Here is a 13812-nt window from a genome sequence, read left to right as displayed (position 1 = left end):
ACATACTTGCCAATGGTGGGAATTGTTGGGTCTCTGTAGGAATTTCTGCTTTCATAATAAAATTTAATTTAACTGAATTGAATTCATTCATTCACTGTTTAAGTCTACATTCTCTGGGCAGAAAACCAGAAGAAAGTATCCAAGTCGAGGATATGCTTGAAGGATCTTTATCTGATCATAGTATAGTATAAGACTCACTAAAGATATGAATAGCAAAATAGATTGATATTAAAATTACCTCCACTCATACCTGGATAAAGCAATACATAAAGGTTCAGAAATAAAATTGTTCTTGCTCTGGAGGTCTGTAAACCAAAATACACAGTAATAGAGCAACACTTGAAATAATACAGCAAAAGGGAATAGTCCTGACCTGAAGAACTATTTTCTCCAGTTTGAGTTGCATTTGCTAAAAACTGCAGTGGCTCGCTCTTTTAGGAAATTATAGATTAATGTATTTATTAGGAACCAATGGTCTTGAAGCTGAGAGCCACACTAACGCATTATTGGGTTTGGTCTTTTCATGGGATTTGTTCACAATAACAAAAATATAGAATAACCTGAAGCGTAGCCTTTAAATGGTTGGAGAAACATTAATAAGGGACACATAACTGCACAATGCTCTGAGTCAAGCCTGGAAAATATCCACTGAGACGCACATGAACCTGACCAGATATAGCAATCAGATGATGAAGTGACTAGCCTTTTTGAATCTCCGGAACTTTCTAATGATGCTTGATTCTAGAAACTATATTTTTTAGATAATTTCACAACAATCTGACAATGTTTCAAAAACATGTGTCATGTTTTCATTTTGACAATCAGAGCTAAAGACCAGCGACAGGCCACGGAACGATGCGTTCATCCAGGCCAGTGTGGGAAGGATCATGTTGAACCCTCAGTCATCTGTTGTACAGCCTGCTTATAATGTAAAACTATTTGTATAAACTGCAATCAAACGTCTGTAAATAAATAAATATAAAGACTATTTCAGAATTTCAGCAATTCTCTATCGAATGAATACCATTAGTCTAACTTTAGCGTCATCTTCTATTTCCTGTAGTATGGTATCTACTATATTCCAGGCAGGTATTAAATGTGTCTTTCGAGTAAGCAAGCTTCAGGTTTATCACACTGGCATTCATTTAAACAGCATGTTGCTCAAAAGCCCTGTTTGCAGGAGACATAAACCCTGTAGGAATGCTTACAACTCTCTTTCTCTCACTGTGACTGAAAATGAATGAAGAGCAGCCTTTTGCGTGAGGTCATCATGTTAAATTGTCTGCCAGTTGTAATGCTGCAGGTATTTAACTTGCAGAATAACTTCTCACGGTGTTTGTAACAGGATTATGACAATATGCTGCTGAGTCTCTCTAATCAAATATAGCACTTCCTCCCTATTCCTCCCTTTATTTATGTTTCACCATCTTCTGCCTGCTGGACATAGCCCCAGGATTGTCCCTTTTCAGTATTCTTCCTCATGGGTTACCCTCAGGGATGTATTGTAGCGTTAACACACCACAATACAGTTTACACAGCTTTAAATTTGCAACAATAGAGTTTACAACATTTTATAAAATCTGCACGCACGCACACAATTTGAGGTTGCCCATAGCTGTCAACAGGAAGTTGCATTATTCTTTAAGCTTTTCATTAAGTTATTTATTTAAATGAATGGTTATTATTCCGGCCCTCATGGCTGTGCTGTGTTTATTTATTTTGCTTGACTGCTTGTCCTTGTCATTTCCCTCAGTTGTTTGTTATGTCTGCTGTTTATTGCTGTTTTTCAGGTGGTTGTCTGCTGTTGAGCAAATCTGTCTGGCACAACATGGCATCCAGCTCCTCATACTGTAGACCAGGAGGCTGCAGGACGGGACAGGTTCAAAAACAAACAAACAAACTTTCTCCTTTGATCTGGCTAGTTGAAATCACATGTAATGCCTCCAAAGCACCAATAGAGGGCACTCGATGACCATAACTGCCTGGCACACAACTGTTTTGCTTGTAAATATACTCTCACCGGCCACTTTATTAGGTACACCAGTTCAGTTGTTAACACAAATAGCTTATCAGCCAATCACATGGCTGCAACTCAATTCATTTAAGCATGTAGACGTGGTCAAGACAACCTGCTGAAGTTCAAACCGAGCATCAGAATGGGGAAGAAAGTGGATTTAAGCTGATGATACACAGAGCAACTTTTGGAGCAATGGTGCTGGGCAGTGTTGCCGTCAATTGTAATGAGTAAAGATTACTACCATAATCCCCTTCCCCCATCACTGCGCCACCCTCCCCGCACCACCGCTATCCGTTCAAAACATAGTCGGACTTGCCACCAGCAAGACTGCCCGGCAACATTGCTCAAAAAAGTTGCCCTGTGTATTTCAGAAACTGCTGATCTACTGGGATTTTCACGTACAACTATCTTGAGGGTTCACAGAGAATGGTCAGAAAAACAGAACTGTAGCTGTCACACTAATTAGTAACTAAAGCTGTCAGACAAATGTTGTGAAGTGAAAAGTTTGCCACAGAGATTTAGTGGAATGGAATTATAAAGTAACATAAAATGGAAATACTCAAGTACTACAAGTACCTTGAATTTGTACAGTACTTGAGTAAATGTACTTAGTTACATTCCAGCACTGAACTTGGCTACCATGACATTTGTGAAGGACCAAAAGGAAGAATTCAAAGACTCCTTCATCCTGTTGTTGCCTGTTACAGCACCTCTCACTGCAACACTTAAAACTGCAGCTATCACTTTGTCATGTTAAGAATTTATGATTTCACAGCACAATAACTTTCAGTAGCCTGTAGGCATAAAAGCTTATGTTTTGCTTATGTTTGCCTCAGCAAAACATGGTGTGCTATAATTGTAGCATACATACCCATTGGAGTGCCAACCCCGTAGGCTTTGGAATCAATGAGGCCTCCAATCTGGGTAAGGTTGCAATTGCGCTGCGTGACAAACTCAATGGTGGTGGACTCCATGAGGAATGCGTAGTCTGAGGTGAGCACACGATGAATGCCTTCCTCAATGTTCTTCACCATCACTGAATGCCTCCGACTGCTCATGAACTCCCACATCTTATCATACGTGGAGATCTTGGTTTTCTGTAGGGAGACAGAATGGCAATGTGAGTAAGATAATACTACTACCATTGATTGATTTAGATTTGTCTATGTCTAAGTAGTTAGACATAGAACAATCTAAAATGAAATGATTTCACATGTATAAAGTTCTAGGTTGCAGGTTAATAGAGATTTATTTTTCTCTCAGCAGTTATAATGTTCTGACTATCTTAGAGAAACAATGGCAGAACAGTCACTCACGTTTGTGTATAGAGCTCTATCAAGGCCTGCAGAACCATTTACATTCAATCATTTTCCAAATTTCATTATAAAAACATGTCATTTGTTGCTCCAGCAGCATTATATGCTTTCTGTCTGCCTTAGATTTTGTATGATCATACATCTCTGAGCTCTGTGCTGCTGCTATAACCTATAGAAGCAGCGGTGTTGTCAGTAGCAGTGTGCCTCACTTCTACACCTGTAATCATGGAGAAAAATCCAAGAGTGCATGACTCTCTAGGGGGGCATTTTTGAAGCCATTTGAAACCTAATTAAGTCACATCTTCAAGGTCCTGCCCGCCATTATTGTGTGTAATGACTTTTTGTGGCTGGTCGATATTTTAGATCAACTGGGTGATTTGCAGAGTGCCTATCAGAATCTTTTGCAGTCACCCTCGACAAATCAGGCGATTGAGCATGCAAGCTTCAGACTACTGATAAGGGAAGAGAGCGGTGGCAGTGAATACACGGACAGTCAGATAACCACCTACACTGCAAGTCAGGCAGAAAGCCGAGGTGGGCTTCCCAAAGCCTCCACACAGGGATCTAGAGCTGATTACGCTTAGACCATACAAGGGATTTTGAAAAACACAGCGAGTACACACAATGAATAGCTGTCAAACCGAAATAGTCCAAAAAAATCCATCCATAGCATTTCATAATGTCACATCCTTTTTGTTTAGTCAAACTGGATCAAAATATTCTAGCTCTTTCAATAACTAAAAAAACCTTCAGGTCCAAAAATGCTCCCCGCTGTCTTTGTCTCAAGTCATCATCTGTCTGCCTCTATTGAAGAATACTGTATACCTCTTCTTTTCACAGTACCCCTATTTCTGCAAGGACTGCTGGTTAATCCCTTCTTCATTGAAATGGCTGTAGATTAGCTATGCTTTACAATCTGCATTTTGTTCTGCATGTCCTTAAACCATAGCTCACGAGAGCTGAAAGCCCCCCAGCTGTATGTTAGCAGAAGTGAGAGATGTGGGGTGATGGGAAATAAAGAGCCAGCCAAAACCACTATCAGTCTTAGTTAAATCAACGTGGTGAGTGAGTAATCATCTCTATTACTGCTTGAGTAAATTAGGTTAGGTTATGGCTTCTGATCCTTTAGTTTGTAAGCAAATGAGCTTTAAATACAATCTGTTGATCAGTTGATACAGTTTGGGTTTGTGAAGGAAAATTTTTTAATATTTAATATACTTAAATTAAGACAATTGTAATGCCAGAATATCATCAAAGTCTCCAAAAAAGACCTTCATATGCAAATTATTTGCATTAACTTTTTCATTTGCATTAGAAAATACATTTTGTGGGAACCGTAATGCTGCAAAACGTTGCAACAACAAATAGTTAATATGATTTCCCTAACATACTCTTGGCAAGTAGAGCATTAATACCACTCTCATGGTTGTATTCAAGCATTTGAAAGGACTTAATGTTAGTAAAAGATGATGATCTTGGCTGAAAAAAGGCCTAAGAGTCTAGAGCCGCAATATGGCATCACAAAATCCTACTATTTACTATCTACATACAAAGGCTAACAAAATGTTTGTCTGTGCCAAGTTGTTGGGACATTCCAATCTATAAGACAAAATTCAACCTGGTGTTGGCATTAGAAAAAAGAGTCAGGAGATCATTAAAGTCACTGGGATGTATTGTCTGGAAACCATGAATGTCTTTACCAAATTTTGTACATCTGTTTGGATGTTTTGCTGGATAACTGATTGAATTGACCTGCTGACTGCAGTCAAGATATCTCACTTAAAACCAAAACTGTCAACATCAGAGAGGAAATGGCAAGGATTCACCAAAGTCTGTAAGATTAACTAACCCACTTAATATTTGTCAAGAAATTTGAGTCTAGAGAGTAACAGACATTCCCAGCCATCCCCAGCACCACGTTGCTAATGATGTTATTAAAAAGTCAATGCTGACTTGCAGTTAAGATGGGACATGTTGACTTGTCAATATTAAGCCGATAGCACCATCTTTCCTTAACCAAGTGATTTAGAAGTTTAGACCACAACAAGTGGGACCCAGGAGTTGTGTTTTGTTTACTCAATCATACACCTCAATATGCAGTAACTTATTAGTCATTTTACAATGTTTAACTGTATGTTAATGTTAGTACCTAAACCTAAGTCAGTGACTCCTTGCTTGTCGACCGGCTAACCCTACTGCTGTGGTAGGGTCAAACTGATGGATTTTACCGTTTCTTGTAGAGCAGCTGTTAGCACAGTTTTTTTTCCTGTGATTATGCGATTTCAGATGTTTCATTGGCATCAACACAACCAACGGCACCAAGATGGCAAAGCTGGTCAGTCATAGAAGTGAGAAGGTGCATGAGAAGATGAAGAATGATCTCTTGTCATATGTCTCCTTTCTCCTTAGGCGAATTATGGACTTTAAATGGCTTTGAGTGTGAATCAAATGCAAAAGATTCAGACAATGGACCAATGATCAGTGGAGCCTCTAGGTGGCCTCTGCCCTGGTGTGATTTGTTAAAAGGCTCTGGTGCATATCAGGACTGTTTTTCACAAAAAAAATAGTTCCAAGATAGTTAGTGATACGGTCTCTTTTAATTTTATAATCAGTTTTAATGCTTGACTTTGATGCTACTCTGACAGTTTTGAATTGCATTTTTGTTAAATATTCAAGTTAACATATTTTATGTTAATGTAGGCAGACATTGATCTGGGACACTGATATTAGGAGTTTTTCAGAAAAAGTAAAGTCACATCATGTCCTGAAAACATATAGTATGCATTGAACAACTGTATAGAATTTCAATAATGTTTTGTTGCAGCTTTGATTCTAGGTTTATTTAAAAGGTGAAGATAATCTAATGCAATGTTGATGGAGTTTGGATTAAGAGCAAGCCGGGTTTTCATTTAAAACATTTCACAGTATGCATAATTTGAAAAGCTACTAGGTAGAACACAAAAATTTACTGTAAAAAGAATTCTACGACTAATTTAACAGCTATTACTGGCTGTAAGATAATGTTATGTATTGGATTACAAGTAATTGCTGTTTTTCTGTTTAAAACAATAAATTGCTGTAATTTATATACTTCAAAAAACTGTAAAATATATCCTGTAACATACTGTAATTTCTATTTAGCAGTATTTACAGTAATTTGACAACTTTTTTGCCAGGTATTTACTGTAAAAAATTGAAAACCGGTTCCGTCTAGCACCGATGAAAACAGAGCGTTCAGAACGTCCAACACTGTAATATTGTAGATAAGTCATAAAATATGAAAAGCACATTCTCCTTTTAATGATGTTCCTGGATTGGGGAATAGTTGCCAGAGAACATTATCTAAACATTACATTTTTCTCCTAACTTTATTAGGCAAAGCTAATTACTTATACACAAAAGCTGACAGACAAGATTGACAGAAGACAGGGTTGTCCTCCCTGGTAGTCTGACAAGATGGAAAAACCTCTGTGAAAACATTTAAAATTCATAGGATACTTAAACTCTTAAACGAGACCCAAGTTATTCAAATCAGTGTTTCCCACAAATAGACTTTACTTTGACGAGCTGCCCAGGTATCATAGTTACCATCCAGGTATATTTGGCTATGCATTTTTGCGTTTTGCAGAGAAAAACAGAGAGAGAGAGATATCTGGTATCACGTTTCAATACGCGGACATGGTGGATATTTTACAAGCACGGACCCGGTAAAGAAACAGTGAACACATCAGTGCAGATGTGATTCGGTACGTTGGTTTCGATAGGCTAAGTTATTAACAAGCCTCCTCCACATGTGGTGCACCTGCTGCTGGAAAAAAGGTGGGTGGAAAAATTCAAGAGTTCTGTGTCCTTTCAGCAACTTTATAACACATACTGCTGATGTAGAAAGTCAACAGAGCAGACACATACAGTGTGTTTGCAGCAGAAGCGTAGGGGTGTGTGTGTGTGTGTGTGTGTGTAGTGTAGTGTAAAGATAGCAGATTCAAGTAGCAAGTAAACAGTCAAATAAAACAGTGAAATAAGAAACAGAGGAATTTCACCATTTTAATCTAAGTACAATTAAAATGGGGAAATAAGAAATAAACTATTAGAAATCAAAATGCAGCTCACAACCTAGTATTGGCCGCTACATTGTCAATACTGTCATGTTTATTATTGAAAGACCATGAAATGCCTACAGGTGAGCTTGCTGCAGGCTGTCGTTCAGAAATATTAGCAAAAATATAGACCTTTCCACAGTTCCAACTTAATAATATTTAAGTACAGTAAATGCAAAAGTCACATAGCCTACTCCAAATAGTTTGCAAATACCAACCTGTCACAGTGCCAGTACCTCAACATCCCACAGTCCCTTCTCTTCTTAGTGCTTTCCAAAATAAGCTACACCAAAAGCTACACCGATGGTTGTCCATGTTTGTCCACGCTTTGACCATAGAAATTTAGTGACTGGTTAAACAAATTAGATCTTTTTACAGAAGGTCTTTGTCATTTCACTTCAGTGGACATACTTTACGAGGATTACATTGCAGCCCTGCAGTGCGCTTTGCTGGACCAATTTTAAAAGATGTTGTCCCAATTAGTCAGATAGGCACAAAAACATGGAAAAATAACATCCAGGTTGAAAAAATGCCAAAGTTACCCTTTAATATTTCTCATGGTTCTCTGTTATTTTGTCCGCAATTTGAGCAATTTAGACATTCTAATAAGCATTTTGCTAATTTTCTATTTTATGCAGAAAACATAGATTTAAATTCCTAAGACAAACCTAAAGTCATTAGATTCAGATAAATCCCATGTCAGAAAGGGCTCAGTAATCGTCCCAGTTCTTTAAAAAAATAGCATATTTACAGAGGGCAGACTCATCTAACATGACAATGTTGTTAGAGATTCAAGACTTCACTTACGTTATGATTTTCATCAAGAAGAGTGTTGATTACTGCATGGTGCTTTTTCAAAGTTCTTTAAAGAGTACAATCCCTTTATTAAACTATGATGATGGGATGGAGGGTTTAAATCCAATGGGAAGTTAAATAACAGGTGACTTACATCATGTGAGTTAAGTCACATGAGTTAGTAGGTCATGTGACAATCAACCTATTTTATGATTTAGGTATGAGGACATGTTGCTCAAAGGTGTTATTCGTGTATTCAACAGGGCTTCTCAAAGTTTAGACATTAACTGCTGGTGAGTACTGTGTGTTGTTGCTACCGAGTTTACTCATTAATGTTACACCGGAGAATTTGCTATCAGCTCCTAAATTGCAGATGTCTCATTTTCTCTAGTGTACACAATTGATACAACTAGTGTAAATGTAGTTCCAAGAATATATCTGAATCAGAGTATAAATATACACTTACTGTCTGGGCCTGTATGCCTGTTTCGTGCTGGCCCCATAACAAGAGATGTAACATTCAGATGCTAAGGAGGTGAAGATGTCGTTGTCAAAATGTACAACGAAATGAAAAGTTGAACAAAAAAAACAAGTATTAAAGAGGTCATAATGTGTTTTTGGCTTTTCCCTCTCCTTCATTGAGTTATAAACCTTTTTTGTGCATGTATTAAGTTTGCAAAGTGAAAAAGCCCAAAGTCCAGCCCAAAGGGAGTTCCCATCTACCACAGAAAACTCTGCTCTGAGCTGCCTGAAAACAGCTCGTTTGTAGTCCAGCCTTTGATTCCGCTTTGCTGCGAGGTCACAGCAAAATGCGCGTCATAATGCTCGCCTAGCGGCTAGTCCGACACACTCTCAAAAACACCGGAGGAGAAATACACTGAACTGCAGCACACAGCAACAGACATCCACCTGCTCTCTCTCCTCTCCCTTCCAAACACTAGCTACCCTCCAGGCAGTCAGTGGACATAAAGTTGTTAATGTGATGTAGAGACAGAGCTCAGTTAAAACTTTATGTTAAAACTCTTGCTCTAGTCCATGTTGCTAGGCTGGTAAGGGGAACATTAACAGCTGAACCAAAGCAGAGGGTGTTTCTCCAAACCAAGAATGCAAAGAACAGACTTGTGTTCTTGGGGAGAGCGTTCTTGCTAGTCGTTCTTGGAAGAACGAACTTGCAATGTCACGAGCACACAGAACGCCGCTGACGGTTTGAGACAATGCGTTCTTGCTGGTATTGTGCAATACAGAGGCTGCCTGCAAATACTGTGACCACAACTCTACTGGTTACAACAATGCAATGTCTAATATATTAATTATAATAATAATAATAATAATAATAATAATAAAGCAAAGACAGTATCCCTTTCATACTATAAGTTTCACAAGACCCAGATTTTTCTATACATCACTATTTTTCTGTACATCATCCAGATGTCTCTTGATTTAAGTTAAAGCCTTACAAAGTCACTCAGAATGTAATGACAGAATAACAGCGGTACGAACGTTAAAACTATCTTTCAGCTGTGGGTCTTTACTCTGCTGTTGTAGCTGGACTCTCTGCCGTGTTGGTTGCAGTGGCCTGCGTGTCTGTTGAGGCCGGCTCGTTAGCTTCCCCTGCAGGCTGGTTCGCTAGCTCCCCCCGCTGACGGTTGCGGGGCGTCACAACTCCGAAAACATTTCAGCACATTTTCGATTCGCCATCATTTTTAGTAAAATCGCCAAAATTCGACACACAGCTGTTTTCTCGCCTCAAAACTTCTCAAAAGTGGATTTAGTGATGAAATAACATAAGAAAATAGTAAAAAAAACATTCTGTTGTTGGCCTCTCTCTCTCTCAGCTTCTTCCCGCCCCTCGCTTGAATGCCGAAATGAATGCTGGAATGAAATCTGTGCCATGAAGTTCACACAAGTTAGCAACAGATGCATCCTGGGTAAAATGGGCGTGTCAAGAACACTACCGGGAATTTTAACCGTTCTTGCCAAAATGCAAACTTGTGTTTTGGGACAGTACTTGGGCCACAGAAGATGACGTTTCACAAGAACACAAGATTGAGAAAGGCCCCGTCTTTACCGGCTTCTCACGATCTGCCCTACTCTGCTTCTGATTGGCTAGTTGTCATGATTAGGCCTTGCCACCACTTCTGCCCCCTTGTTCCCTGCTGTCTCTGTCTGTTTTTTGTCTGTCATGTCCTGTGAGTGGTTGTGAGCGTGTCGCTGTGGCTTCCTCTCTCCTGGCTGTTCTCCACCGGCAACAACTCTCACCTGTGGCTCATCCTGCAATCAACCTCCTTAGTGAAATACACCTTCATCCACTCCTCGCCAGTTCATCAGTAAACCTTCAGTAGTAATTACGCTGTGGCCGATTTGACAATTGCCTGTGTTTAACTGTTTGTGTCTCTGCCTGCCAGAATCCCTGCCTGTTTGAGGATGCTGCCTGCCTTAAATTGTTTGCTGGAGGACGCAGCCCATCAAGCTGGAGCCTGCCTCGGGGCCCTCTCACCTGTCTGCCCCAGTCCACTTCTTGCTACTCTGAAATAAATCTCCCCGTGTTATCTGCCTCTGCCCTGTGTCCACTCCTGAGTCCTTTTCAGCCACACCTAACACTAGTATTCCTTAACAAGGAACTGCGCATGTGCAACTCCCAACAAAGATGTCGTAGAGGTGAGATGTATCACTCCATAGCTAAAAGGAAGCGTTCGACACACAGGGTGAAAAGAGGAGCTGCAATGTGCAGTATGAATGAAACCATGTAAACCTGTTCTGGTACAACCCCTAAATAGGATTTTGAACCTCAAAATAGGCATAAAATGACCTCTTTAAAGGGGCTATATTTAAGTTTTTTTTTATTGCCTTATTGTCACTGAGCTTAAAACTCACTCAGAAACACACCTGTTTTCTTTCTTGCTTTGCATCAGCCACTATTCTGCTTTTAATGTGAGGACACTGAGGGCCTGTACCATGAAGCGACATACCCAGGATGTCTCTCAGTTATCTGGCTTCACTAACTCTAACAATCGCGGTCGGGATAAGCGGTACAACGAAGCTGGTTATCAACTCAGTAACTCAACCCAGGGTTTCCCAATCCAGCCGTGAGCATGTTCACATAAAAGAGGCGGTGTTAGCAGCAGATGACCAATCACAGACATGAACAAGTCTACTGGCATCAGAGAGGCATTTTACAAACGAGCAAACTGTAACACTACAGAAATACAACATAGGCCTAGTCTAAGGAACACGGCTGCAGCTGACACATGCAGGGAGACAGAAATTCGCTGACAGTGTGAATGCCTAAATGACAGGCGTAGTCTTTAATAATGCGTTGATTTGATGTGTTCTTATTAGCTGTATGAATATATCAGCCATTCTTGCAGCTCGGCTGTGTGTCGGCGTTTCCACATTAAAATACTCGGGCACTGAAGAAGTGGTCGTTACACCACACTTTAAAAAACTAGTGGCCGCTGAAAACTACATAATACCCCTTTAAAGAGGAGTGGACAGACAAATGTGCATTCATTTTGCCCCAGTCCAGCGCAAAGCCCATGTAGAGAAACAGTCAGTATTGTAAAGAGTGCCAATGTAAAATGTATGGCCATTTTGAACAGCAGTATCCACTTGCTGTGCAGGAGTCAACAGACAGGTGGAATCACAAGCATTGTCTAGAAAAGCCGCGATCAGCTCCAGGGGCAGCGTCGTGAGTGTAGCCTTGAATTGACAACACACACTTAGTTAGTTAAAATAGCCGAGAGAGCAGAGGGAAACGGCACATGGTTTTTCTCATCTCAAACTACAACTTTGCTTTTATGAAGCCTTCTCTGATGCCAGATTTTTATATGTACTGTTTATAATACACTATTGACACTAAACACAGTTGCCTATAAAAGCTAAACCACTATAGCATATTTTTAGCTTTGTCAGCTCAACCTGCAATAAGGTTTTCATTTTTTATACAACAGTCTCTGAGTGGACCAGAGGCGACTCAAAACAGGACCAACACCAGGCAAAACAAACAAACAAACAATAAACAATAAAATACAGTAACACTGGAAACATGGAAATAACAACACACACACACAATAAAAAAAATGGTTTCAATAGAAAAAATCTCAAAAAAACAATATAGGCTGAGCAGGTGTGCCCCAGCCTACTCCAGGGCTCCAGGGTACCAGGTAGCTAGCCCTACTCTGTACACTAACTATGCCTGGGGCTGAGGTGCTAATGGCATCCGCCATGACCATGAACATGAAAATGACCAGGCGTCATTTAGAATTATTACTAGTGGTGGTGGGTTATTAATTCATTATTACTAGGCACTGGGTGGGGATCTCTGGTACTGCCCTAGAATGGTTTTAATCCTACCTGTCAAATAGGAAGTTTTGCGTGTCTGTAAACAACTATGTCTCTTCGTTCTGTCCAGTTAAATATGGAGTGCCTCAGGGGTCGGTCTTAGGACTCCGTGAAGTTAAAAATGAGATCCTGGTAATTGGGTCCCAGCAGATGGCAAATCAAATACTGCCATCTGCTGGTTCCCTAGTAAATCACATTAAGCCTGTTGCAAAGAACCATGGTATGTATGGTATGATAGTAATTTAAATTTCGAGCAGCACACCACAAAGCTTGTTCAATCATGTTTTTATCAACTTAGAAATATAGCAACAATTTGATCTATGTTAACTTTTAAGGACACCGAGACCATTTTACACGCCTTCATCTCATCACGCCTGGATTATTGCAACAGCCTTTTCACCTGTTTAACCCAAAAATCTATTGATCGTCTGTCCAGAACTCAGCTGCCAGGCTTTTAACCAGAACAAAGAAATATGACCACATTACTCCTATTTTTGTTATTTTGTCTTACTGAAACCTGGCTGGGTGATGGAGAATATGTTAGCCTAAATGAATTCACTCCTCCCAGTCATATTAATACTCACCCCTCGAGGCACAGGCCGAGGAGGTGGAGTTGCAGCTATCTTCAACTCAAGTACTAATCAGCTCTAAATCTAAACTAAATTGTAACTCATGTGAAAGCTTTAGTACTGCGTTTATCTCTGGTAGATTCTATTGGCTTCTCTCAGAGTATTCATGAACTGACTCACTGTTTTAACCACACCCTCATCCTTGTTTGGGTATATGGTATTGAAATTGAACATTTAATAGTGTTCCCACAGAATCCCTTTTTATCTGACCACTATTTGATAACTTTTGGGTTTCTATTGCTGAACTACACGCTATTAGGCAAAAATGTCTATACAAGCTGTTAGTCAGATAGTGCTGTAGCTAAATTTAAGAATGTTATTTAATCAGCTTTTAATTCATGACCATGTACCAAAGCAATGGAGTACTCCTATGCTAATTTTAGTCCATCCCAAATCAATCATCATTCTCGCTGCAAATGACAGTCGAATCTTTTGCCCCTCTAAAAAAGAAGATAATAAAACAAAGATGGTTAGCTCCATGGTATAATACTGAAACTCGAAAATTAAACAATACTGCAGAAACCAGAGCACTGCGCTCCCAGAATGCAGGGTTACTTGTGGTTCCTAGAGTCTCCAAAAGTAGACTAGGAGCCAGAGCGTTCAGCTATCAAGCTCCT

The 13812-nt window shown here is 39.7% G+C and overlaps 1 protein-coding gene across 1 annotated transcript in view; it reads right to left on the bottom strand.

Moving 5' to 3' along the window:
* The window catches only part of LOC123968709 (glutamate receptor ionotropic, kainate 2), a 315329-nt gene that overhangs the window by 40359 nt on the left and 261158 nt on the right, over positions 1 to 13812 (bottom strand). Inside the window, exon 14 of the mRNA XM_046045615.1 lies at positions 2889 to 3114. Within this exon, the coding sequence (XP_045901571.1) occupies positions 2889 to 3114 (226 nt within the window). The remainder of the gene's footprint in view (positions 1 to 2888; positions 3115 to 13812) is intronic.

Source organism: Micropterus dolomieu, linkage group LG03, assembly GCF_021292245.1.
Source record: "Micropterus dolomieu isolate WLL.071019.BEF.003 ecotype Adirondacks linkage group LG03, ASM2129224v1, whole genome shotgun sequence".
Classification (NCBI taxonomy): Eukaryota; Metazoa; Chordata; class Actinopteri; order Centrarchiformes; family Centrarchidae; genus Micropterus; species Micropterus dolomieu.
This window is presented reverse-complemented; position numbering and strand designations above follow the sequence as displayed.